This window comes from Bos taurus, chromosome 25 (assembly GCF_002263795.3).
Source record: "Bos taurus isolate L1 Dominette 01449 registration number 42190680 breed Hereford chromosome 25, ARS-UCD2.0, whole genome shotgun sequence".
NCBI lineage: Eukaryota > Metazoa > Chordata > Mammalia > Artiodactyla > Bovidae > Bos > Bos taurus.
Window position 1 is genome coordinate 29,798,789 of NC_037352.1, and position 26,323 is coordinate 29,825,111.

General features: G+C 46.3%; 1 protein-coding gene across 10 annotated transcripts in view; it reads right to left on the reverse strand.

The window, feature by feature from the left end:
- Positions 1-26,323, reverse strand: part of AUTS2 (activator of transcription and developmental regulator AUTS2) — a 1,215,681-nt gene that overhangs the window by 16,540 nt on the left and 1,172,818 nt on the right. For 3 of the 10 annotated variants that reach the window (XM_059881693.1, XM_059881700.1, XM_059881701.1), the window contains 9 exons: positions 15,522-15,990; positions 14,519-14,608; positions 14,002-14,255; positions 12,544-12,785; positions 10,797-10,841; positions 7,724-7,819; positions 5,077-5,148; positions 3,120-3,149; positions 1,029-1,100 (listed from right to left, as the gene is read on the reverse strand). In XM_059881693.1, coding sequence (XP_059737676.1) covers positions 1,029-1,100; positions 3,120-3,149; positions 5,077-5,148; positions 7,724-7,819; positions 10,797-10,841; positions 12,544-12,785; positions 14,002-14,255; positions 14,519-14,608; positions 15,522-15,990 — 1,370 coding nt within the window. The remainder of the gene's footprint in view (positions 1-1,028; positions 1,101-3,119; positions 3,150-5,076; positions 5,149-7,723; positions 7,820-10,796; positions 10,842-12,543; positions 12,786-14,001; positions 14,256-14,518; positions 14,609-15,521; positions 15,991-26,323) is intronic. The other 7 variants (XM_059881694.1, XM_059881695.1, XM_059881696.1 and 4 more) reach the window with 7 other exon arrangements.

The following is a 26,323-nucleotide window of genomic DNA, read 5'->3' on the forward strand; positions in this document are numbered from 1 at the left end:
ATTCTGATGGTGGTCCCCCACATGCTGTTGGGACTAAAATCTTATTCATGAAAAAACAGCTTCCAATGGAAGGTTATTGGAATTACTTAACTGGTACAGTTACACAGATTGTAAACACCCAGACTGTAAAATCTGGATCTATCCGTTACTTTGGTGCCTAAGTTGACCAGTGATGTCCTATCTGGTCACCTGCAGAAGATCTGCATCTCTTTCCTGTATCATCATAAAACCCTGGTTAAGCATGGAATGCATTCATCTGTCTGATGAAAACAAAAGAAAACCCTCCTGAGTTCAGGTAAGGTAACTAGCCAGTCAGTGGTTCCCACAAGCACTGACTGTCGTCAGACTTCTGGCATTGGTCATCAAGAGGATGAAGGAAAGATTGGATAGGTCACTGCCAACCAAATACCACTTCTAGAAGAGGAATTTTTAATACTATGAATTGCTAATGGACATACCATGTATGCCTAAATCAGTAACATCACATAGGGCATAAATTATCACTTTTCAAAGCCATAAAATGAAAAGAACAACAATAAGGTCCTATTATATAACACAGGGAACCATATTCACCATCCTATATTCACCATGATGGAAAAAAATTTTTTTCTAAATGTTGGTGGAGGCTGGTGGTGGTGGTAAGAATATACCAACTTCTATAGAAAACTTTTCATGTACATCTCCTCCTAGATCCTAAGTATTTCCCATACTAATAACACTTGGTCACTCTAATTAGATTCCCCAAACCTTTATTTCAGGATTTAATCTATATTTAAGCTCTTCAGATCAATAACATGACAAAATCATGAAAAAAAAAAAAAACCCATCAGGGTATTATCAGTGTGCTTCTGTTTTGTTATTTTGCTGCTGCTTTCCCTAATTAATAGTAAGATTTCTAAATAGCTTTTCCAAGGGACTTGATCCTGCCTGCCTGTGGGTCTTCAAACTCTGCTTCAGTGCTTCCTCGATTGGGCGATCACACACCCATCGCCCACCTCCCCCTCCAAGACTAGGAAGGCAAGACTGACCTTGACTTTCTGTTGGTGGTGGTAGATCTGCCAGGCAATGTGAACGTGCATCGCGCACCACTTCCCTGGTTTCTGGAACGAAAAAGAGCAACATGGTCAGAAGGAAGAGTTCAGGGGGAAAAAAAAAAAAAACAACCCTTCCATTTCCCCAGAGCTGTCAGCAGATTTTGGCTGCAGAAGCTTTCTTTTCCATGAAACAAGAGGGCTTTGTCTCCTCCAAGGGCCTTCTCTCTGCTGCAGCCCGGGACCCGGGCCGGAGGAAGCACCCCTCCCCGGGCGGGCGGCACCTCTCCTCCCACAAGAGCCGGGGCTGGCGGCCACTCCTCAGAAAACCAGCCCCGAGCAGGACCTCCCCGGTTACCAAGGATAACGTGGCAAAGCCCGAACCCCACTTTGTGCCTCCTCTGTCTCTCTCTTTTCTGGCGCCAGCTGGCAGGCCTGGTGGAGCGAAGCCCTGCTGAACAAATGCGGCCAGGCTATATAATGCAGATTGGCTGTTCAGAAGAGCTAATTAGTGAATGTCTGTGAACCAGTTTGAAAACGAGAGGGGACAGAACCCGTGTCACCTCCCCCAACACTGTTTCTTAAAAAAACAAAACACCAAAGCAGAACAAAGCAAGCCAACACATTTTCATTGAAGCCCAGTTCCCACAAGTGCTCCACTAAGAGTCAACTGCCCATTCATGTTGGGCGGCACTGATCATTTCTAAGCAGAAAACAGACAAGAAAGAGATGAGAACGCATGCCTTTCCTTCTCTCTAGGCCACTGCAGAGAGCCAGTGCCGGTCCCGCCCTCTGGGAGGACGTCAACCCCAGTCTCTCAAACTAGTTCCTGTCTTGCTTTCTAAGCTGGGGAGCAGCTGCGAGCCTGTCTCGCAGGCTCACCCAAGGGGGCAGGACCACCTTGTCCCACTTCACTTGTATTCCCGCTACACACTCTACCCATTGGCATCACTGACTCAGTGGACGTGAGTCTGAGCAAACTCGGGGAGGTAGCGAAGGACAGGGAAGCGCGGCCTGCTGCGATCCAGGAGGCTGCAGAGTCAGACGTGACTGAACAGCAGCAGCAGCACCGTGAGCTCCCAACGTGTGCTCAGTGACCACAGGATGGATGAGAAGAAACACTGCCCCATTCCTACCTGGGCAAAGAACAGATGCTTCTGGTGTCTATATTAAAGTGCTGTTTCTGAATGTTAAGTCACTTTCACTTGCTGAAATATATACTTAAATCCGAGTTTGAGCTCTCTCGTAATGAAGTTATGGGTCGTCTGAAATCGCCTAAGTGATGACACCATCCTTTCTCCCCCTTTGGAGAAACTGAATTATCTAACAGATGTACTAGAAAAGGGTTAAGTAGAGAAATCCACTATCCGCCCCTCTTCATCTGCCATCCATCATCCCCACCCCCCGACCTCCCACATACACCAGGGAAGTCAGCATTCATCCAGAGGTGATCTGCTGGCCAGGCTCCAGACCTCTCAGAACAAACCAGCGCTCCTAGCGGCCCTTTTCCGCACCAGAGAGAAAGGTCGAATGGCTGCGACAGGTCAGCATCACCTGCTGCAGAAAGGGGCAGCCACCAGCCGGGGCAGAGAGACCCGGGCGCGTGTTTTCTAGGTGCCAGAGAAGCAGGAGAACTCAGCCACCAGCCGGGGCAGAGAGACCCGGGCGCGTGTTTTCTAGGTGCCAGAGAAGCAGGAGAACTCAGCCACCAGCCAGAGCAGAGAGACCCGGGCGCGTGTTTTCTAGGTGCCAGAGAAGCAGGAGAACTCAGACGAATCCTAATTGTAGCCTAGCTCCGGCCTTTCCCGTATGTCTCCGTGAGTCAAACCTTTTGCCATAACTAACAAGAGAATCTAAGTTGAATTTTATCAGTTGGCTTTTTACCTCGATGGCCCGGCTTCCTCCAACACTCAAAGCAAAAACCATGAAGGCCATTTTCAGTCACTCTCTCTGAAAAACCCAACCACTGTCTTTTCAACCTTTTCCTCCGGCGTTTCCATGGCGTGTTTCCTTGTAATGGATTTGTATTTTTAACCCTCGGGGAGTCACACAGGGGTTGCAAAACAGTTCTAGAAGAAGCTTTCTTACCCTTAACATAGGTCTGAAAGGATCTGTCAACTGTGAAGAGAAAATGACAACTTGGTTACATGCCTGTCACTCAAACAATTGCTCTAATTAACAAATTTGTAGTGCTTCATTAGGAGGGGAAATTAAAATGTTAGAATTTTACTTTTAAATGAAGCCCTTTTAGAGAATAATTAACCCATTTTCACACTATCAAAAGTGCCAAGCGTCCCCTCCCCCCCTCACAAGCCTTGGTACATCTACGCTGACGAGCCCCTGGACAAGTTTAATCAATAGCGATCTGCCCTCCGGCAGAGCGATTTGCTCACGTTACACATCTGAGGAGTTTCACTGTCTGAGCAGCCCTTCCCAACCTCAGCTAAGCATCTAAGGGAGGCGGCCTTCAGACTACAGACGGCTGGATACTAAGAGTAACTGGGGAGAAGCCTCCTTTCCCGACTATACAGTAGAAATAGGCTATTTTTAATAATTATCACTGGAGGTATTAGACATTTTAGAGAAGTTCACTATATAGATGACCTTATTTGCAAAGCAGAAACAGAGAACAAATATATGGATACCAAAGGGGGAAGGGGGGGCAGTGGGAGGAACTGGGAGACTGGGATCAACACATATACACTAATGATACTGTGTGTAATATAGATCCTTGGAGAAGGGAATGGCTACCCACTCCAGTAGTTTTGCCTGGAGAATTCCATGGACAGAGGAGCCTGGCAGCCTACAGTTAACAGGGTCACCAAGAGTCAGAGATAACCAACACCTTCAATGAAATAAAATGATACTTAACACTTTAATAAAAGCAAATAACACTTTCAAGAACATAAAATAGATGACTAATGAAACACACCGTGTGGCGCAAGGAACTCTACTTAATATACTGCGGTGACCTGACTGGGAAGGGAGTCCAAAAGGGGGAATATATACATATATATTACATGTATATGGAGCTGATTCAGCTTGCTGTGCAGTAGAAGGTAACAGAGCACTGTAAAGGAACTTTACACATTTTATACTCAATACAAATTAATTAAATAAAATGAAGTTCGTTACACCAAAGTTCATACAAATAACACAGTTGAGTCATTTTACGTATCTACCTAACTCTGGTCATGGTTTCAGATAACCTTTGCCCTTACCTGGGACAAAGACAATATTGTGAAAGGTAATTTTTTTTTTTTCCACATTTACTATGAAGATGGATAACAATGAGACAAGATCATATCTGCTGTGTAACTTCAGATTCTTTTTGAGTTGGTCTGTGTTATGAATAAATAACACAACCGAAGTGTAATGGATATTTTATTTAGCTCCAGAGCACAAAAGGTTCCTTCCCACATTAGAAGCAGAGTGGCCGGAAATACTGTGTGTACGGGGTGAGCTCCAGAAAGACAAGCGCTTAGTGCTTTTCCATTCAAAATGTTTTATGGCTTGTGTGAGAGAGATTTTAGGAGATGGGGACAGAGAAGGCTGGTCGGGGTGGGTGGGGGAAACTGTGCCAGCTCAGTGTCAGTGACCGTCCCAGCCTGGGCTTAGACCATAAGCCACCCTTTCTCCCCCATGGAGAGTCACTCCCTGGCGTCACATGGCCGCAGGAGACATTCTATTTTCTAAGAGAAACTAGCGTTAAGTGTTAGTCGCTCAGTTGTGTTCAACTCTTTGTGACCCTATGGACTGTATGTAGCCGGCCAGGCTCCTCTGTCCGTGGAACTCTCCAGGCGAGAATACTGCAGTGGGTAACGTTCCCTTCTCCAGAGTATCTTTCCGACCTAGGGATCAAACCTGGGCCACCTACACTGCAGGCAGATTCTTTACCATTTCAGTCACCAGGGAAGCCCCTCAACTAGCATCTTCTTCCACAAAATAGAAGGAAGCGCAAAGGCAACAGGCACTCCGCTGGGCTGCCTGCCCTGGGGACAAGGTGCTGCTTGTTACCCAGGGACCCAGCCCGACTTGCACTTACCCTCGGGTCCTTTTGGAGAAGAGTGTGGGGGACCGTCCCAGGTCGGGTGGCAACATCGATCGGGTTGGACGTCTACAAAGTAATGAGACCACAGCTTAGGAAGCATATGACACGGGACATGAAACCAAGGTCTTCCTTCCTTTCTAAATGACTGCGTTCAAGTGTCCTTTTTTGTTTCATTCTGGAATACAACTGGACGGATCCACCCTCCTCTGAGATCCCAGATGCTCTTCATGAGGCCCTCCCTGACTCCCTGGTCCTCAGGGGACCTGACCAAAGCCTGCCCTGTCCCAGGGATGGCATTTCCGGGCAGAGACAGGAGAGACGGAGATGGGAGCCCGGCCCTGAAATCCATCTTCTGTGTCCTTCACAAGCCCGTCACTGTGGGTTTTTTGCTTTATCACCACACAGTCCAAGAAATGCTTAAGTGAACATCAGTCTAACCTGCGGGACCAGGTGCTTCTCATCAGAATGACTGAGTGTGCTTCACAGACATTAGGCTACCTCTACATTTTAACTGGCAGATGATAACAAGGAATTACATTCAGTAATTACTCATTAGTGGTGGTGGGAATGGGACAAGGGAACCTAATTTGGGGACCACACAGACCTACTGTTATGTGATTTCTAAAGTAATTCTGCACCATCTTTCCCATTCCCAACACCATTCTTAAATGGCATTAATGATAACAACCTCATCTATAGGCTTTTGTCCTTTGAATGAACAACAACAAAAAGCCCATTGCAGGCACAAGGCACCACTTTCTTAGTGGGTAAAGGATTTCGAATATTTTTCACCAGGTATTTTATTTAAGAAATCACAACTTCTATGAATCCCTTCACACCAGGAAGTTAACTCGTGTGGAAATAAAGAGCCCTCAGTTTAGGCACCAAGCTGGCCTGCAAGAAGGGGGAAGAAAAGAATGGGAGAAAGAAAAGCAGTCAGCTGCTGTAGGGCTAACAATTAAGCTAGAGTTGTTAACAGCCTGATTTGCATACATATGAAGAACTCTGCTAATGAACTGCAATCTACATATTCAATCAGTAAGATGGCCTGGAAAGGCCTATTTCAACACCAGGAGAGACACTTTCTTGCCCAGATGTAGTTTTCTGTGTGATTGGATAATTGTGACTGAGGGAAATCAAGAAATTTATGAAGTGACCTACCAGTCTGGTTGGGGATGCACGAGAGAGTTCCTGTAACCTGAAGGGGACTGACCAGGCTCTGAAAGGGTAGTAAAGAGCCCGATGGGGGGAAGGAGTTTAAAATCACCATCATTTTGTCCCGAGATGGGAGGTGTTGTGTATGGCCATCCTCAAGCCCCGCCGAGGTCTGATCTGGCACAGGAGCTGCAATTCCATGTAGGTCCCTGGGATTTTGAAGGTGCAGCCATTCTCACCCCTAATGCTTTCTAATTTTTTTCTTTTCTAATTTTAGGGCAGCATGCCTTTGTTAGTGTAATATGCGCTCATCCTGGGAGAGACTGGCCCCAAATTTGTGTTTTATCTTTGAAATGAGATGGAAGGAAAACCGAAATCACACAGCAAAATTTCCTGCTTTACAGTCTAAGAATGGCTACTCTAAGAAATACTTTTCTGAAAATCAAGTAGGGGCTGTGATAGATGTAAAGTCACAAAAAAGAAGAGTATTCTGAGAACTAACACCTTAGTTTTGGCCCTCGGAGATCACTCTAGACCGAGTGCAGGAGAGTATCACTGGCTAGGTAGAAAAGAATTCTGTTGTTATAAAGGGCGAAAGTGAAAGTCTGAGTCGCTCAGCTGTATCCAACTCTTTGGGACGCTATGGACTGTAACCCGCCAGGCTCCTCTGTCCATGGGATTCTCCAGGCAAGAATACTGCAGGGGGTTGCCATGCCCTCCTCCAGGGGATTTTCCCGAGCCAGGGATGGAACCCAGGTCTCCCACACTGCAGGCAGATTCTTTACCATCTGAGCCACCAAGGGAAGCCCCTCTAAAGGGCGAAAGGTTAATTTATCTCGTGCTAGGATGGTAGTCTTGACCTTGGGAAGTTGACCCCGGCATCGGGGTCAGAAGCTTCAGAGAAGGCAGAAAGGGAGGAAAAAATAAGAAGGCACTGCCCTCCACCTGGAAGTGGACTCTCTCTGCAGACACAGGGGACTGAGGAATGAAATGAAGGAGAATGAACACAGTGAAAAGGATACCATTTTAGTTTGGAATCTTTTCCCTCCCTTCTATTCCAATCAACAAGGCTCAGCTTTGCATCTTTGCTAATCATGGACATCCTCAAGGATAAATAACCTGATGCACATACATCTGACATTTCATGTAATTCCTGATCAGAAGCTTATGTCCAGTTTTGGTGAAAAAACAAAAAATACATTATATCTATATCTATATATATATCTAGTGTTTCCTTTTTTTAACAGAGCACAAGAAATCCTAGCTCAATTGAGATGACATGGGTAGTACAGATTAAAAATTAAATTCTGACTGAGTTTACAACTAGATGGACTAGAAGAAAATATTCACACTCTAATCCCAGTGGTCCATTTGGATGGAAAAATGAGTCAGTGGCAGGTAAGAGGAGGGGAAACTACCCACCCACCTTAGCCCGAGGCTCCACTTACAAGTTCGAAGGTGTTGTTTTCGCTGTGAGGTTTCTTACCTTCGGCTGAAAAGCTCCTTGCAGTGACCCAAAAGGGCCGGTGGGTGGAATCATAGGGGGGATGCCCGATACAGCAGGAGGATAAGAATGGAAGAGCTATGGCCAAAGATGGAGGGGGGAGAGAAAAGATTTTAGTAGGAGGCAAACGACACGTTCACATTCCCTTCCCACAGAAAGACGTCCACATTAGCCAGCCAAGTCATCTCAGTTTGATGCCATTAGTCATAAGAAGCCACAATGAAATGATCACACAGATGTGCCATGAATTCTTAACTTAAAAAGTTAAAAGTAGTTCAGAATCAATCAGCCAGCAAATGATGTCCCAGATGAGGCCATCATTAGAAAGGGAGCTTTTCTAATTATTAACTGTTAAATCGGATAGAAGTCCTAAATGGTTGGAGATTTTAATGCATATCAAAAACAGGAGGGGGTGCTGAGCCAAATAAGATGCCCAGAAAATTACAAGTTAATTAGAAAAAAGGGAAAGGGGGGGGAAAAAGAAGACAAAAAGAAGCAAGTCTTTATGGATTCCAAGATTTTACACCATTAAAACTCAATTAGTACTTTTAGATTTTTAATAGTTTTGAGGAAATGGGAAAATATATGCGCAGTCCTTGCTTCATTAGGTTGTTCCGGTAAGTGGCAGTTCCAAGGACAATTTAAATTGTCTAAAACGATGACAAATATTTGTGGAAGGGGAAAATAAAATGAGTCAGAGTACACTTTCAATGGAGCCACCCATTTTCCTATAAGACAGATATAAGCTCACTGGAGGCTATTCGAGACAAGCCCTGGACACGTCAGTCTGACCACTCAGTGGAGGGAGGAGGAGGATTCTGAATTTCAAATATGAATTTTCTTGAATTAATAGTTTACAGAGGACACAATGGAGGGAGGAAATACACAGCAGAAGACAATGCAGACACATCTTTTCCTCCACCTAAAAATGTATCGTTTCTGGAGAATCTATGCTCTGGTTCCATTTACTTTGACAAACTCACCATAGAGATACAGTCTAGTGATGTCCCGCCCTTATGATTGCACAATATGTCAAAAATACAAGAATAATTCAAGCTTTCCCTAATGATGTATTTATGGGAGCTATTTCTAGGTAATGGCTGAAATCCACTGGTAATTTCACAATCTGGTCTGTTTTCAAAGCATGTACTTTTTCCATTGGTCTTTATTTCATTTTGCTCCCCTCAATGATGTAGTGAAGTTTTTCAGACTAATTGATATTGAACTAAATCCACTTAAACAGTGATTGCAAACCAAGTGCCCTCATTTAAAACTACTTTTAAGTCTAAAATTGTATTTTAGATACTTGAGTGTATTGTATCTTAACTCCCCTTTGTAACATCCTAATCTCCAAAGCAGGGGCGACTAAGCACTTCATATATTATCCACTATAACTAATAATATGAAATAACTCTCTCCCAGTACACTGTGTGAAGCAGAGTAATTAAATACATCACACTAAAACACTCAAATTTCTATTACTCTGCCTCCAAGTGGGTATTTTCTCTTTAATGTTTTCAATTTAAAAATTGGATCTTCTCACCATTTTCCTTTTCTGATCCTCTTTGAATAGAGGATTCCACCCCTCGAGTAAAAATCTTAAGTACTTGAGTAATAATACAGGAACCTTCCAAAAAACTCAGGCCTGCAGGTTTATTCTCCAGCTTACATCTAGGGCTCTCTGTGGAATATGTTTATGCCAAGACACTGCATGGTGTCCGAGGAAGTAAACTGAGCTACCAGTACAGCAGCTAAACTTTCTCTGAAGATGATTTTGTTAGCTGGTCCTTAATTTAATTTAGCAAATACAGACAAAGGGCAGAAATCTGGCTGTTATATTAAGGGTGGTACCATTCATGAAATAGATGCAAAGAGAAAACCCATGGCTCTACTGGATTTTGCATGTCCATTTATAAAAATGCTTTTATGTCATAATTCTGAGCAGAGCAGTGTTGAACACTCGGGGAACCCAGGCACTTAGATAGCCTTTCCTCATCCCTTTCTATAGAGACTCCCCTTGAGCCATTTCCGAATGTCTCTCCATAACCAATTCTTAGTTGATTTCTAATACTGTCTAGCCTGGACTTCTCAGCTAATTCCTCAGTTTAGGACTGACACAGTGTCTAATGATCTAGTTCAAAGTATGAATGAATTCACAGGGTTGGCTGATCTATTAAGTGGTCCTCCACTTGAACCATAAGGTAACACTATCCAAAAATGAGAACAAAAATAGTTTAAGATGGTGAACCGACATGGCTACGAGCAGTTATTAAACGTCTTTCTTTCCAGTTTCATTAAAAATATATATATATAAACCATTAAGCAAAGAAACTTGCAAAACTTCAGGTAACAATGATGCAGTATACACTCCATAATCAAAATATCATGGTAAGATATTCAGTTTCTGTTATAGAAGAAGCCCTCATAAGTAACTGAACATGTAACTTCAGTTGGTGCCAATTTAGGTTCCAGAACGTTCTCTTAAAATTGCATGAAACAACTTTTATTAAAGAACAAAGAATGAGTTTAAAGAGAAGAAAAATCATGCATATAAGATCTTCTTTCATTTAAATGATATCTTTAATGACTTGGCATGAGCTCAGGAAAATAATGCCAGCCACGTGGAAGAGGGATCAATGGTCTAGAAGAAATGAAAATCTGCTTCTTTAAGTCATGAGTCAAAAGAATACGCTACTTTCTTTGGAAGACATAATTCAAGATGAACTCTGGGAACTCTGTGTGTTAATAACATCTCTACTGAGGACTGAAATCTGTGATTTCAGAGGCTCCTAAAACTCTAACACCTCCAACAAAGCAGATGCCCCATTTGGCAGGACTTTAAAGTCTTAGGAACGGCTCATGACCTTTTGATTCAGAAGATGATACTGCATCTTTACCAAAAGCAAACGTCACAAAAGCAAGCATCCGAAGTGACGAGGAGCAATGGGAGTTCTTGCAAAGATGGTTAAGGAAGGCTGCGAGTCATTGACTGATCGGTGGCGAGAGCATGGACATGGAAAAGCGGCTACATTGAATGGGTAGCATGGTAACTCACACTGTGCCGGTAGAATGGGTCAACTTTTGTAGGGTATTTGTCAAACTGCAAAGGGATCAAAGCAAAAGCTAGTTACTTAGAGGAACTACATTTCTAGTCACTGCTTCAGCGGAGAGGGCCCCAAGGAAGCCTCTCTGTTGTCGGGCAGGCATCAGACTCCATGATCTCAGTGTACGCGAAATCATTCAGAGCTCCTGAGTCTCTGACCAGAAATCAACAGGAATGGAAAGTCAAAGTGAAACCCATTCAGAGCATTGCAGGCTGTGACTACACTAGAGCGGCTTTCTTTCTAGGCTTTATTTAGAGACGGGCAGGAACCAAGCGTCTGAACTAGAGAGAGGAGGCAGTTGTTCAGATAAATCAGAGAGGAGTGAGCACTGGGTCTGATTTATCCAGAGAATTCCCTCTGTCTTCATCTTCGCTTTGGCAGAATGGTACACTCAGCTGTTTTTACATTACCCCCTCCTGGTAGTGTGCCACGAGGCCTGGTGTGCTGCAGTCCAAGGGTTGCAAGGTGTCACTTAGCAACTGAACACCAAGAACAATTACCGCCAACCCCCCCACCCCCGCCCCCTACCGAGTACAAAGCAATTCCGGCCTGGCCTTACAATGTTTCTTTCAAGCAGGAAAGAGTATATACCATCATTTCTTCTAAATAATGTCCTCATCCTGTGCTGTAACTCCCATCAGTTAGATTTAACTTGTTTGTGAAACGTCTCACTCAGACCGGTATAAACTCCTTCCCCAGATAAACAGGTCCTTAAAAATATAACTGTGGAAAAGTCGAGTTCATCCAAAATAATAGATGCAGGATTTCTCCGAGGAAAAATTTTTGGTCCCAAGGCCTCACTGCTAACATTCTCCTAAGTAAGGTTTATAAAATAAACTTTGAAATACGTATTTTAAAGAAACTAAGTTGAACAAAATGGGGGAGAGGGGAGGGAAGAGAGGATGTAAAGTTTAGTGAATCACGGCATTCAAATCCTCACAGTGCCTGTACTGATTGCCTTCAGTCAAGTATTTCCTGAAATATTAAAAATAAATAAGTAAAACTCTAATCGTCACTGTTTGGGCACGCATCCATCTCAGACTAGTCAGCATCATAGTGTGGTGCTGTTCCTTACAGCTCCTAAGTTAAAAATCAACCCTAACTGGCTCCCATGCAACCCCCGGCACGTTAGTCCCAAGCCAAGGCCAAGACCATGTCACAGCCAGTGGTCCCTCACCACCGGGCTGTTTGGACCGCTTGCTGACAGCACAGCAGCAGACAGGGGGCGCTGTCTCACGAGATGCAAGAAATAACACTTTCGACAAAGCGGGTTTAGAAAACCATCCGAGACAGAGTGGATGGGGGAACCCCGGGCCGTCCAAGTCTCCCACCGGTGCTCTCCCTTCCAGACTTCCTAGGATTCTGTGAGCATTTATTTGCTAGCGCAAAACACCGGCAGATACATTTTTAGATCTGGTGGTAATTCCCCAAGATATCTCAAAAAACCAAAATCACCCATAAGAACTACCGACACACTGGACGTGACCGCCTTGGGGAGCATCTGGAATATAATCCACCCACAGCGTTAAGAATAACGGGTCAGAAAAGAGCTCCTACTTCAGGCCCTGGGTCAGTGCCACCTGGAGCCGGCGTATCCCAGAGACGAGCAAGGGCAAGGGGGCCCCCCCGCCAATCTGCTGTGCCCAGACGGCCCTACGGGGCTGCGTACAAAGAGCGTCGCGCTCTACTTATCCTCACATTTCTGCCCGGGGTACGCACCATGGGCGGTGCTGGCGTCGGCATGATGGCGGTGGGCGGGAGCGCGTGGGGGAAGGGCGTGAAGGTGTGCTGGTGCGTGTGCTGGTGCGTGTGCTGATGCTGGTGCTGGTGCTGGTGGAACTCGGTCCGCAGGTAGGGCGGGGGGCCCAGGGAGGCCCCGCGGTCAGCACTCTGAGAGGCCAAAAAACGCGTGTTCAGTTCCTGGCGCAAGATGTCTTGCTCTGGAAAAGAAGAAGAGGCAGATGGTGACACCTTTTCCGGGGCCGGTCATTTCCTCCAGAGCAGGACATCCGAGGAGCTCACTATGGAGGGCTCCGGGCCGGGACATGGGGGCTGGGCCCTTGAGGAAAGGGACCACCAGGCAGACAGAGGAGGCTAAGGCCCAGGCAACAGCCTGACTGTTCTCTGTGCAGGCTTTCAGGGACGAGGGGTCCACCAGCGCCGTGGGCACACAGGGTCCAGGCTGAGTGGCCAGAGGTCAAGTCTCAGCTCTTCTCAGGGTAGCTGAGTGACCCAGGGCACTGCCCATCACCGTCTGTGTCCTCATCTGTCGAATGGGGACAACACGTTGCTGGTGCTGTGGGTTTGTTTTGAGGGTTAAAGAAATGAACATTTTTAAGCGCTTAAAAGTCAATAAAGCAGAGCCCTCATGCCCTCTTCCAAGGGTAAACTTCTGCTCTACAGCTCTGTACTGGTGGCAAAGCTTGGCCACAATGGACCCAGAGTTGGGATACTTGGCTCAATTAATACAGGTGAGGAGCAAAGAACCCAATACCTAACCCTAAGTGTGCCTTTAAAAATCTGGGATATGTTGCCTCAAAAAGTGCATTTTCTCCACCCAAGGTAGAAGGCCTCATTTAATTGTTAGTTGCTCAGTTGTACCCGACTCTGTGACCCTGCCAGGTTCTTCTGTCCATCGGATTCTCCAGGCAAGAATACTGGAGTGAGTTGCCATTCCCGTCTTCAGGGGATCTTCCCGACCCAGGGATCGAACTCAGGTCTCCCACACTGCAGGCAGATTCTTTACCATCTGAGCCACCAGGGAAGCCCTTGTTTGACTAAAACAAATCCTTAAGCCACGATGTGACTTAAGATCCTGGCCTGAAACAGACATGGGGTGTGGAGAGCTTTTGTCATGCCCATAGGGCCCAGACAACCTGTGCTTTACTGCTCAGCGGGCAGACCTGGTCAGAAAAGCCTCATGACTACAAAGTTCTATCTGGCAGAATCCCCTGGATCGTGACAGGCTGGGATGGGGGCTGTTGGTACATTTTCTGCAGACTCTCAGCCCACTGGGGAATGGAGGAAGAAGACATACTATAAAGCGGACCATGGTGAGTGGCTCAAACCTAATCATCAGGGACGACAGACAGGGAGTGAGGCCTTGGGAAGGGAGAGGGGGAGCACGGAGAAGCCAGGCCAGCTCTTCCCTCCTACCTGAGTAAGTGCTCCCGGCCGGGTGTCCGGGCACCTGCAGACTCCCAGATGTCAGAGGTGGTGGAGGAGGCAAAGCAGTGGGAGGGGCAAACATATTGGGGTGATGTGAGTGTGCGGGGGGCTGGAGGGTGGGTGTGAAGCTGTGCAGGGGGCTGTGGTTGGGCAGTGACAGGGGGAACGGGGAGGCCGAGGGGTGGTGGGAGATGTGCGGGGGGGCGGGCTGAGTCTTCGCTGGAGTGCTGCTTCTGCTACTGCTGTTGGAACACCAAAAAAAAAAAAAAAGAAAGGGAAAAAAGGGGTCAGTAATCAACTTTCTTGAAAACAAAACAAAGCCAAACAGAGCCATGTAACACTTTTGCTCTCGCTTCTTTGTCTTCGCAGGTCCCCACCCTGTGCACAGAGCCTCTGCTGAAATCGCAGTTCCTCTAAACCGGCCCCACAGCTGTGGGCACAGTGAACAGCAACTCCTGCTTCAAGCTGCCCCCCATCGCCCTGTCCAGAGAGCTGCCCCTCATACCCTGTGCCAGCCACTCTTCCTACAGGGGCCACGCCAATGGAAACGAACAAGCTGGTGACCTGGGCTCGCCAGGTCTGTCTGCTCCGTCTTCTGTGAAGAAGCACAGGGAAGGGGGAACCAGGGAACTCGGGTGCCCCGTCACCTCCACGGACTGGAGGCCACAAAAGATGGGCCTGGCCCTGCGGAGGCAGCTTCCTTCCGCTGTCACAGACAGGAAAGAGCAGGGCCCTCAACCCCAGTCACCAGGCTGTCACAAGAAAAACACTACCGAAGCCATGAAGCGTGAGCACTTAGAACGACAGCCCCCGGGACAGGTGCGGGTGGGCGACGCCGGGCCCTGTGCCCGGGTCTCCACCTCCCTTTTCTTTGCAGGGCTCCTTGTGCTGCTTGTCAACCTTCCCTCTATAATCTGACAAAGACAAGACACAAGAGGCCTGGCTCCCCATGGAGGAACGCCTCCCTTTTCCTCAACCCAGCATCTTTCTCCTGTATCTCTGTGACCCACCTGGCGGAAGTCACCACGGAAACTCCTTGAACCAGATCACTCCTTGGTCTGCATGCTCCCGCCCCGCCAGGAGTTGCAGGGAGATGTTGACAGGGAGGGAAATGGCTTCCCTTCTAAGACTCCCTTAACATTCCGGGAATCTCCCCTGGTTTCCCTTCCCTGCCTCCAACCCGGGAACCAGTGGTGGGTCCCAGGCACAGCGCCTCGGACTCTCTCTTCCTTGAGCCTTCTCCTCCCTGCAGTCACTCTCGCAGATAGCTGAGGTCTCCACCACGTCCTTACCACCCAGCCGATCCTCAACCCAATCCCACCCCATCTTCTCCCCAGAGACCCTGTCTCCCTGAGCCTCAGACCCCTTCCCTGTCTTCCGTGCCTGCCTGGCTGAGAACACGTTGACAGAGATTCCAACGGGAACCCTGGTCCCCATGGGAGCCCCCGCGCCCACCGCCACCTGTCCATCCCACCGAAGATGACCGATGCCGGGCGGGGGCGGCTCACCTGAGGCTGTTGAGGCTCAGGCTGCTGCTGTTATAGGCGGACAGCGGCTGGGGGAGGCTCTGGGCAGAGGGGTGGGCCTGTGCGGGCGGGAGGACCTGGGGCGGCAGCGGCCCCGGGGACTGTGGCCGGGGCGGCCGGGGTGCCTGCGGCGGCGCGGGCTGCGGCTGGGCCTCCGGGGGCGCAGGCGGCGGCTGCGCACCGGGGCGCGGGGGCGGCGGCGGGGGCTCGGCGCGTGGCCCCGACGCGGGGTCCGGAGACGGCGCTCGGGGCGGGGGCTCCGCCTGGGGCTGGGGTGGCGGCGGCGGGACCTGAGGGCGCGCGTCCTTCAGCACCACGGGCTCGAACAGGGGCTCTTTGCCGCAGTCCTGGCTCTTCTCCTGGCTCCGCTCTAGACCAGATACCTTGGGGACAATGGGCCCCGCATCGTGGCCGTCGTGGTGGGGTAGCGCGCCGACGCCGAGCTCCGGATCTGTGCGGGAGAGCGGAGAGAAGAGCGAGGCAGACGGTGAGTGAGCGAAGCTGACCCCGAACTGGGTCACCTGTGCCCAACGACACCATCGGTCAGGTCCCAGAAAGGTCCACCAGTCAGATAAGGCTGCCTTCCAGAGAGTGGATGAAGCCATCAGAGTCTGCAAATAAATGTTTCCCTTAATCTTGACAAAGCAAGAGTATGCAGTGAAATCCACAAACAGTAGACAACAAATCGATTCACCCCTTTTAAAACAAATACAGTTCTTAAAAAAAATTATTTATTTGGCTGTGCTGGGTCTTAGTTGCTGCCCCTGCAATCTTTACTTGTGGTATGTGGGATCTAGTTCCCCGACCAAGGATCGAATCTGGGCCCCCTGCATAGGGAGCTCGGACTCTGAGCCACTGGACCACCAGGCAAGTCCCCAAACACAGTTCTTGACTATACAAAGGAGAAGTGTTTTCAGTAGTACATGAAGCAAACGTTATTTAGCCCGGCAGACGTTTCTTCTCCGCCTTGCCTCCTCTCCCCTTTGCATTCTGACTGATGAAGCATGCTTGACATTTGGAGACATTTCTGCTGAGCAACCACTAAATGTCTGGTCAAAGGTCAGGCCTCCTACGGCTCACTGAGGATCCAACCGTTTGAGATCGAAGGAACAAACATGAATTTAGACCAACTGACCATCAACCATGCAGGCTTGAGATTTTAAAGAATTCCCTCTGGACCACAGGAGGGGTCCTTAGCCAGGTGAATCTGGACCTTGAGACCAAGTGGGATAGGAAATGTAAGTAAAATTCTACAGTAACTAATGACACCTAGACAACAGATGCTCCTGTATGAATTGAAATGATGTACTTCCCTCCAAAGTTCAAAAGACCCATGCCACATCTAGTATATGGGTACCCTGATGACCCCATAAGTCAAACTCCATACAATTCTCTAACAGAATAATGAGACACAAATATGGCATTGCATATAGAGATGGCTCTACGGTAAAGAATCCACCTGCCAATGCAGGAAGTGCAGGTTGGATCCCTGGGTTGGGAAGATCCCCTGGAGGAGGGCATGGTAACCCACTCCAGTATTCTTGCCTGGACAATCCCATGGACAGAGGAGCCTGGCGGGCTGCAGTCCATAGGGTTTCAGACAGTTGATCATGACTGATCATGCACATCTTGGTGGTTGGGGGCAGTGGGGGATGGGGGGTGGGCGGGGGAAGGATTATCTTCCCCACATTTTTGCACTTAAAAAAAACAAACCCATCCTTTTCTATTATTGCAAAGCTTAAAAACAGGAAGAGAATAGATCACAACATTCTCTAAAATGAGGGTGTATTTCAGGTACTCCTAAATGATTCCTTTGGGCATGACCTTTCTCTTCACATCTCCCTGTTACCAAGTGTGAACAATGCATGGTGTGCTCACTGGGAATGAGAATACCACTAATGTCTGTTGATGTCCTAGTGGGTGTATACACGTGTCATGTTTTCTTCCCTGAAATTTGCATCAAAGCAAGCCATTATTTTCAGTCTTCTTTTGGTAAAACAGATCAAATGTGTAACATGCACAAAAGCAGAAACAAATGGTGGGCTTATACACAAACCACGTGGTTAGCCATTATGCACTCAGCTATCCTCGAGTCCCGCAGACCAGCATGGAGCAACTACACTAACAGGCTGCCAAGAAAGACCCCTCTTCACGCAATTCAGGCACGAAAGGATAAAGCATCGGAGGGATCTGGTGAAAAGGAACTCTAGACTTCTGCCATCCTACGCACACATTTTTTTCCAGTGCTGTCTTCAGAACTTTCCTGGGCAGATCTTTGCTTCTATGAAAAGCTGATGTGTTATGAATTTCCAGTACCTGAGGGCTGAGAAAGAACAGGAAGTTCCTGATGTGGACACAGAGCCCCTTCAGCCATTAGAACTCCCATATCATAGAGGAAGACCCTTCATCTGCAGACACCCAGATCTAAGGATGTTGGTGCTGCTGCTTTTTCACTGCTTTTTCTATCATTTTCACAATATTTTCCATAGCAAGCAATTATACAAGTTCACTGAAAACCTCAGGCTTCACACACTGCAGGCTGGTTAGTCAGGCCCGAGGCAGAAAGCACTAACACCCGGGAAATCCTAAGAGGGTGAAATAAGAGAACCTCCTCCATGAGGTCCTATGTGCATAAGTAGGGACTCTTCCTGTCCTGACAGCTGAGGACTGTGATGCTTTTGTGACAAATATGGCAAACATACAAAATGGAATATATTCCCATCTTTTTGTGCTGCTCTGTTCTCTCTGGACAAGGATGTTGGCTGTTGAGTTGCTCAGTCGTTCCGACTGTTTGCGACTCCATGGACTGTAGCCCGCCAGGTTCCTCTGTCCATGGGATTTCCCAGGCAAGGATACCGGAGTGGGTTGCCATTTCCTTCTCCAGGGCGTCTTCCTGACCCAGGAATTGAACCCGGGTCTCCTGCATTGCAGGCAGACTACCACTGAGCCGCCTGGGAAGCCCCCCTGGATGAGGATACTGACAAATACATACATAAATATTTTCCATCTTGTTAGGTTACATTCAAATTCATGCCCTCCCTCTAAAAATCAAGGTCTAAAGTTTCTCTCAGACATAAAAGAAAATTTGGGACACCACCCAGAGGTTATTACTTCAGTTTACTTAGGCCAGTAAGGAAGTACAACAGAAACACACAGATAAGCATTTTATCCATCTAGCTTGACTATATTTATCTCTTGTTCTTTAATCGATGAGCCTATAGAATTTGGACAACATAGCTGAGTCTGCAGGAGGCACCGTGCGGGCTTGGGCTCGATTCCCAAGGCCCCATAAAGGCAAACTGAGGTGGTTCTTCCCTCTGCTGTCCCACTGTCTGAGGACCAATCCAAACCCAGCTGGAGTCAGGAGTGGTGCCGAGACTTGGCATCGTCGCCATCCGTGGTATTCAATGAGGCACATAGGCAAGACCAAAACCTTTCTAGAAAACTCTGCACATTTGTAGGGAACCATCTATGAGGAAAGACTTGGGGAGTCAAGAGGCACAGAATTTTGGAAGAAGACCAGAATCTGGACCATCCCAGCACTTCTCAAACTTTAATGTGCATAGGAATCCCCTGAAGATCGGATTCAAATGCAGGTTCAGCGGCTTGTGGGGGTGGGTGGTGAGTGTGGCTCCAGAGTCCACCTTCCTGAGAATTTCCTGGGTGATGCTGATGCCTGGACTGTTCTGTGAGTAGTAGGGGTGTTATCTAACCCTCTGACTAGATGGGGGATAAGCCCAGAGAAGTTAAGGAACTTGCTTGTTGTTTAATAAACCAGATGGCAGAGTTCTAGTCCCAACTCTGCCACCACCAAGTACCTCTTCTCTGATTTACACAATGCTGCCTCCTAAGAAGCAAAATACCCTGAAACAAAGCAGGTAATGATGAATCCAGGATTCGGTTACAATGTTTTAAGTACAGCCAGATAGTGAAAAGGGACCAGGAAAGCTAGAGAGGGTTGCTGGAAGACGGCCCTTCGGCTCAATCTGAAAGCTATCATCAATCCATCAGTGAGGGTGCTGCAGGCTATGAGCAAGGCAGGTTAGAAGGCTGGTAAGAACTATGGGGCTGAAAGTTTTACGACCACCATTTACATGGATCCGTGAGGCATGGATTAGGCATCATGCATTTTTGTGGCTAATTGGTAATGCATTTCCTCTTCCTTTCAATTATTTAGTAAATGCATCTTCCCAGTTAAGCTCTTTCATCCTGACAGTCCATTTATCTTACTGAGCTTCTCCAAAACTGGCAAGAACACATAAAAAAAGAAAAAGGTTTTTTTTTGGGGGGGTTGGGGTGGGGTTGGGGAGGGATATTGCTCAGTGTGCTCTGAATTTACCAAAAGATGAAATGTGCTGAGGCTGAAAGAAATAAGAACGTGTGCAAATTGACTAGTCTTATTTAGAAGTCTTATTCCATTTGGGGGGGTTTTAGAATTTCTCTTTGTGTTTGTAAAAATAACATTATGCTTACAATAAAGGATATGCAAATTTGAATTACACTGTACAGTAAAAAGGCTGAATGTACTGCGTGTAAATTATATCTCAACAAACTTGACTCAAGTACAATAAATTTATTTTTTTAAACTTAAGGGTAGAGTAGGAAAAATGTGCTTGAGCTGGCTACAACTCAGATACAAATTCTCTGGGGAAAATGGGCTCTCTTTTAGTTTACTCCTCCTCCTAAGCCGCTTCAGTCAAGTGTCGGACTCTGTGCAACCCCATAGATGGCAGCCCACCAGGCTCCACCGTCCCTGGGATTCTCAAGGCAAGAACACTGGAGTGGGTTGCCATTTTAGTTTACTAGTTGAATATAAACCCTGTCATCTTTGTGCAGGGCGATGTGGCAACATTTACCCAAAAAACTAAGGAGTTCCTTTGACCTGGCAAATAACAATTTGGTCTACAGACTCAGTGAAACAGTATCAGGATGTGAATCACATGTTTGGAAACAACTCAAATGTAATCATTAGGGTTACATGTAAATTTGATACATCTGTACAGTGGAACCACTGCAATTGCACAAATCAATGAGGGGCTGCTGCTAAGTCACTTCAGTCGTGTCCGACTCTGTGCGACCCCATAGACGGCAGCCCACCAGGCTCCCCCGTCCCTGGGATTCTCCAGGCAAGAACACTGGAGTGGGTTGCCATTTCCTTCTCCAATGCAGGAAAGTGAAAAGTGAAAGTGAAGTCGCTCAGTCGTGTCCGACCCTCAGTGACCCCATAGACTGCAGCCTACCAGGTTCCTCCGTCCATGGGATTTTCCAGACAAGAGTACTGGAGTGGGGTGCCATTGCCTTCTCCAATGAGGGGCTACATTTGTACAATGTAGAGCATACCCTAACTTTTATGAAAAATGAAGAAAAAATAATATATATTCATTTTTACTTTATATCTAAAGAAGCTCTGGAAGAATATCCAAGAAACCAATAGCCTTGGATTACCTGCTTAGGGTGGAGAAGGAAATGGCAACCCACTCTAGTATTCTTGCCTGGAGAATCCCATGGACAGAGGAGCCTGGGAGGGTGGCTGCAGTCCATGGGGTCGCAAAGAGTCGGACACGATTGAAGCGAGTTAGCACGCACGCATACCTGCTTAGGGGCCTGGGGAGAAGTAAGAACTGGGGAGACAGGGAATGGGGGGAGGGAGAGATATTTGACTGCCTACATACATGCATATTTAAGTTTTTGAATCATGTGATCATGTAACCTATTAAAAATTTTAAAATTGGTCTTATGTTTAAAAACAGTCTGAGCAAAGGAAAAAAAAGCAAATAAAATTGGGGATTTGAAGAGTGGTATGACATGGCATGGAGAGTATCTTTTATATAAAATAAGAAAATACAGTGCATACATTTATGCTAATAATTTTTAACATAAAATGGATTTTATGAAAAACACAAATTACAAAAATTGACTTAAAAGCAACCCAATCATAAAAGTAAATTGAAAAATGACTCCATATCAACACCCCTTCAACCGAAGAAAAGGTACCATAGACAGTGTGGACTAAACCTATAAGAAACAAATAATCCCGGATGTTTAACCGAAAATCAATAGCAAACTTACAACCAAAGGAATGGGCAAAACTATTATTTACAAAAAATATAATGATCGAGTTGGGAAACAGCCAGCCAGCCAAAAAAATATGAGAATTAATAAGAGAGCTCAGTAAGGTATCTGAACAAAGAAAAACCACAAACATCTGTTGCTTTTCTACACAGCAGCAATAGTGATGAGAAAATAAAAAAGAATTCCCTTGACAGTAAAAAAAAAAAACAACCATGGGACTTCCCAAATGGTCTGATTGTTAGAAATCAGCCTTGCAATATATAGTTGATGCTGGTTCGATCCCTGGTCGGGGGAACTAAGATCACCCATACCCCGGAGCAACTAAGCCCGTGCTCTCTGTTCGTGTCACAACTAGAGAGTCCAGTCACCGCACTGAAAGATCCCGCATGATGCGCCTAAGACCCGATGCAGCCAAATACAGAACTAAATGAATAAACAGTATCTAAAAAAATAACAAAAATCATACAGCACTGGGAACAGACCTGACACGCAAATTAGAGGGCTCTCAACTTTCAGGAGCACAGCCCCCCAAATGCTTTGAGAATCTGTGTTCAAGGGTGTTTTATGATGCAGAAAATAATAAATAAATGGGGGTGGAGAGGGGGAGAGAGAGAGAGAAGTTAAAGGGTAAGCCACGGAAGAGGCAAGTCTTCGAGAGACCACCCCTTGAGGGGTTTTCCAAGTTTGCTGGAGTGTATGTGTCTGCTACAGAGACTGGAGGGAATCAGTGACTCTCAGAGAGATGAGGTGTTTCATGGTATGAAGGTAAACCCCACACAGTATCTTGGTTCACTTTCTAAAGTCCCACTGAACATGTGTGCAGCTGAAAAACCTAGAGCCTGTCTGCAAAGAAAAGACAAAATCATTTTTTGCATGGTTTTAATACACACTGGGGTCTCGAGGAACGCAACAACTGCATGCTGTTAGTCTGCTGTGTAGGTCTTGTGGTGGACTTGTTTCTCACTTGGGAAGATCGTGACATCAACGGTGAGGCTGCTCCTGCCCTTGGAATTACCAGATAGTCGTATCTCTATGTACAGATTCAGCCTCTGACCTTTCGTTGCTTTCTAATGTAAACAGGCATGTATGTACTTAAAACACACTATGTTATTGTAAGATACTTTCTATTTGTTTCTCCTTTACATTTCCTTAAAGGCTTTATATACATTTTAAAATGATAAACATAGTGTATAGATAAACCAAACATTTTGCTCCAGAAATTAAACAATGAGTGTGCTATAAAATATTTCTTATACAAAGAGGGCGCTGGGTGTGGGCGAGGATGAGATTTGATGTATTATGTTCCTGTGCCGGGCTGCTCTGTTTCCAGAATTCTAATAACTTTCTGCAGAAATGTAAAAACTACCTGAAAGGCCTGCTGTGGAAGCTAAAAGTCATGGCATGTGCTTTTCACAGCGTACAGCACAAAGTAAGTGATCAATGCTTCCAAAACTACTATAGAAAAAGATTGAATTTCATGGAAAATATTTCAAAACAAAATTACTATTAAGTAAAATAAAGGAAACTATTATCCCTATTATCTGCATAAATCCATACATATACACACCAAAAGAGATTAGAAAGATATGCATTAAGATGCCTCTTGAGAGCCCCTTGGGCAGCAAGGAAATCAAACCAGTCAATCCTCAAGGAAATCAGCCCTGAGTATCCATTGGAAGAACTGATGCTGAAGCTGAAGCTCAAATACTTTGGCCATCTGATGCAAAGAGCTGACTCACTGGAAAAGACTCTGATGCTGGGAAAGATTGAGGGCAAAAGGAGGAGAGAGCGGCAGAGCATGAGATGGTTGGATAGCATCACCGACTCAATGGACACGAATGTGAGCAAACTTCGGGATATAGTGAAGGACAGGGAAGCTTGGCATGCTGTATACAGTCCATGGGGTCGCAAAGAACTGAACACAACTTACCGACTGAACAACAACAAATTCCATCAACTAGAAATAACCATTGACTCAAACTTTTAAATTTGTGCTTAACTTTCCAAATTTTCCATAGAGAATATGTATTATTATTGCAGAAGAAAAGTAAAGGATTATATTTTAAAAAGAGTTCTTCATAGACAAATATACCCCCACTATCTAAATAAATCTAAAGAAATCAAAGGAAAGTAACTTTAAGTCTTTTTAAACTGCCCCAACTACATGATGGAGGTTTAAAAAAGCTCTTCACCCAGAAGACAGATGGTGTGTTTTATCAGAAATGAGGATCGTATATGAAGGGCATTACCCTTCCATCAACTTCTCAATGCTTCTAATTGGTTCTAACTGGTATATGTGAAGAGAAAGGAAATAGTGAACCCTGATGATGGAGAAGGAAGAGGCAGAAAGGGGAAACGGGGAAGAAGAGGAGAAAAACTCTCCCAAGGCACGTTTCGGTTCTTCTGGTCTTTACACTGGATTGCTGTTGCTGTTTAGTTGCTAAGACGTGTCTGACACTCTTGCAACTCCATGGACTGTAACCTGCCAGGCTCCTCTGTCCGTGGGATTTCCCTGGCAGGAATACTGGAGAGGGTAAACATTTCCTTCTCCAGGGGTCTCCTGGACCCAGGGACTGAACCTGGGTCTCCTGCATTGGCAGGTGGATTCTTTACCACTGGGCCACCTGGGAAGTCCTTACACTGGATTAGAAAGCCCTAATTTACCCACTACAAGGTCATTATTGTAGCAAATATGAATGAGCCTTAAAGGCCTCACGAAAATCTGTGGGACAGTGGCCACCAGGCAGTGCCCCTACCCGTCCATCCACCTGTATCTTCCTGAATGTTTGATCCCCACATCAGGACTGCACACGGCCCACTTTTAAATTATTCTATTCTACCTTCTAGTTAGCTTTTCTACTTACCTGTCCACATGAAAGAGCCACAGAAACCTTACCACACAGAAAGAAGATAGTAGCCAATTAAGAAAAGGAACCCAGACTTTAAATTTAAAAGGGGGAACGTCAATAAATGTGGAAACGGCCAACCCAAACAGCCCAGAAACACAGGCAAGCACCAGATTTCTGTAAATCTACGTGCAATTATTTCAAGCTGCCAGCAATATCCATTCTTTAAACACACCTTCTGTTGTCTACTCTGTGACCTCAGACAAAATCTCCTTTTTAGCAAAGACTGCAAGCTTTGTATAAGGCTTCCCAGCTGGTGTTAGTGGTAAACAATCTGCCAGCCAATGCACAGGAGACGCAGGTTTGATCCCTGGGTCGGGAAGATCCCTTGGAGGAGGAGATGACAACTCACTGCAGCACTCTTGCCTGGCGAATTCCATAGACAGAGGAGCCTGGCGGGCTACAGTCCACAGGGTCACACAGAATCAGACATGACGGAAGAGACTTAGCAAGTACGTGTGCATATTTTGTATATACTTATTAAAACAAAAATGACTGCTGAATTCATATACCAATACTCTGAACTCTCCCTATGTTTTAGGTATCATCTGTGTTTTTAATTTTTGGCCACACCCCACAGCATGTGGGACCTTACTTCCCTGACCAGGGATCCAACCCATGTCCCCTGCATTGGAATGTGGGGCCTTAACCACTAGACCTCAGGGGAACTCCCAGTACCATCTCTAAAACTGTACACACCAATGATGTTTGACTGAAGACAATCTACCTTCGCTAACACACACTTCTCTTCATTTTCCTCCTCTCCCTCTTTTCTTCAAAGGATTAAACAGAGACCAGTTCGTTCCATTAGCAGATTCAATTACTCGAACGAATGGAGGGATGACATTCAGTCTTGCAGTTCCTTCCTTCTCGGTCACTGAAACTGTACAAATAAATTGAGGAAAGCCCTCTGTTTGTTCAAGGCAAATTAATTTTCAAACACTGTAAGAGTGGGTGATCAGGGGAATGATGGGTGCTTGGCAGGGCTCAAAGAGATTCCATTTTGTGCTTGTCATTTTGTGTAAACATTAATTACCACCTGGGAGGCGAAGCTCTGGGCTCAAGTTTGCATCGCAAAGCTCCGGGGGCCTCCAGGGCTCTGGGTAAAAAGAGAATCCTAAGTACGAAAGAATAGCCACAGCGTCTGCCAAAACACCAGCAGCCCCCCGGGGAAGCTGTGTGGAGCCCAGAAGATTAGAGGCTGCTGGTCTGACAGAGGCTAGTTTGGATAGCATCGAGTTTACCAGATTAACGTGGGACAGGGGTTAATCTGACAGGGGTTAAAGAAAAGTCAACAGAGCAGTTGAGTGTACTTAGTCTCGATTCAAGTTTATTCCCTGTAAACCCCACACCAAAAAGCATCCATCTGTAAGAGGGCGCCCATGTTCCTGATGCTTTATGACCCAAAACTTTGCCTTCAAGGGGAGAACCAACCTTGGCTGTTCAGATGAGAGCCCATCAGAATGGCTTCTGCCTGCAGCCTGAGGCAGCCTCGTGCAAACATTTCATGTCTCTTGTAGCCTCTGGCAAATGAGAGCAGGGAAGGAGCATGTTGATGAGGGACCAAAATCCGGAGGAGAGAAGGAGGCTGTGATCTACTGGGGGGTAGAGGTGGGGGCACTGAAAAGTCCTTTTAAAAGCCTAGGCATGTCAAGCTCATATGTAATTAATGCTCCTTGTGTTTTCGCTCCATACAAGGAAAAATGAATTAGCGTCACCTCAGATCCCCAGTATGGTGCTAGGTGCTGAGGATACAAAGATGAGTAAGACACAGCCCTGGGCACCCCTGGCCTAGTGGTAAAGACT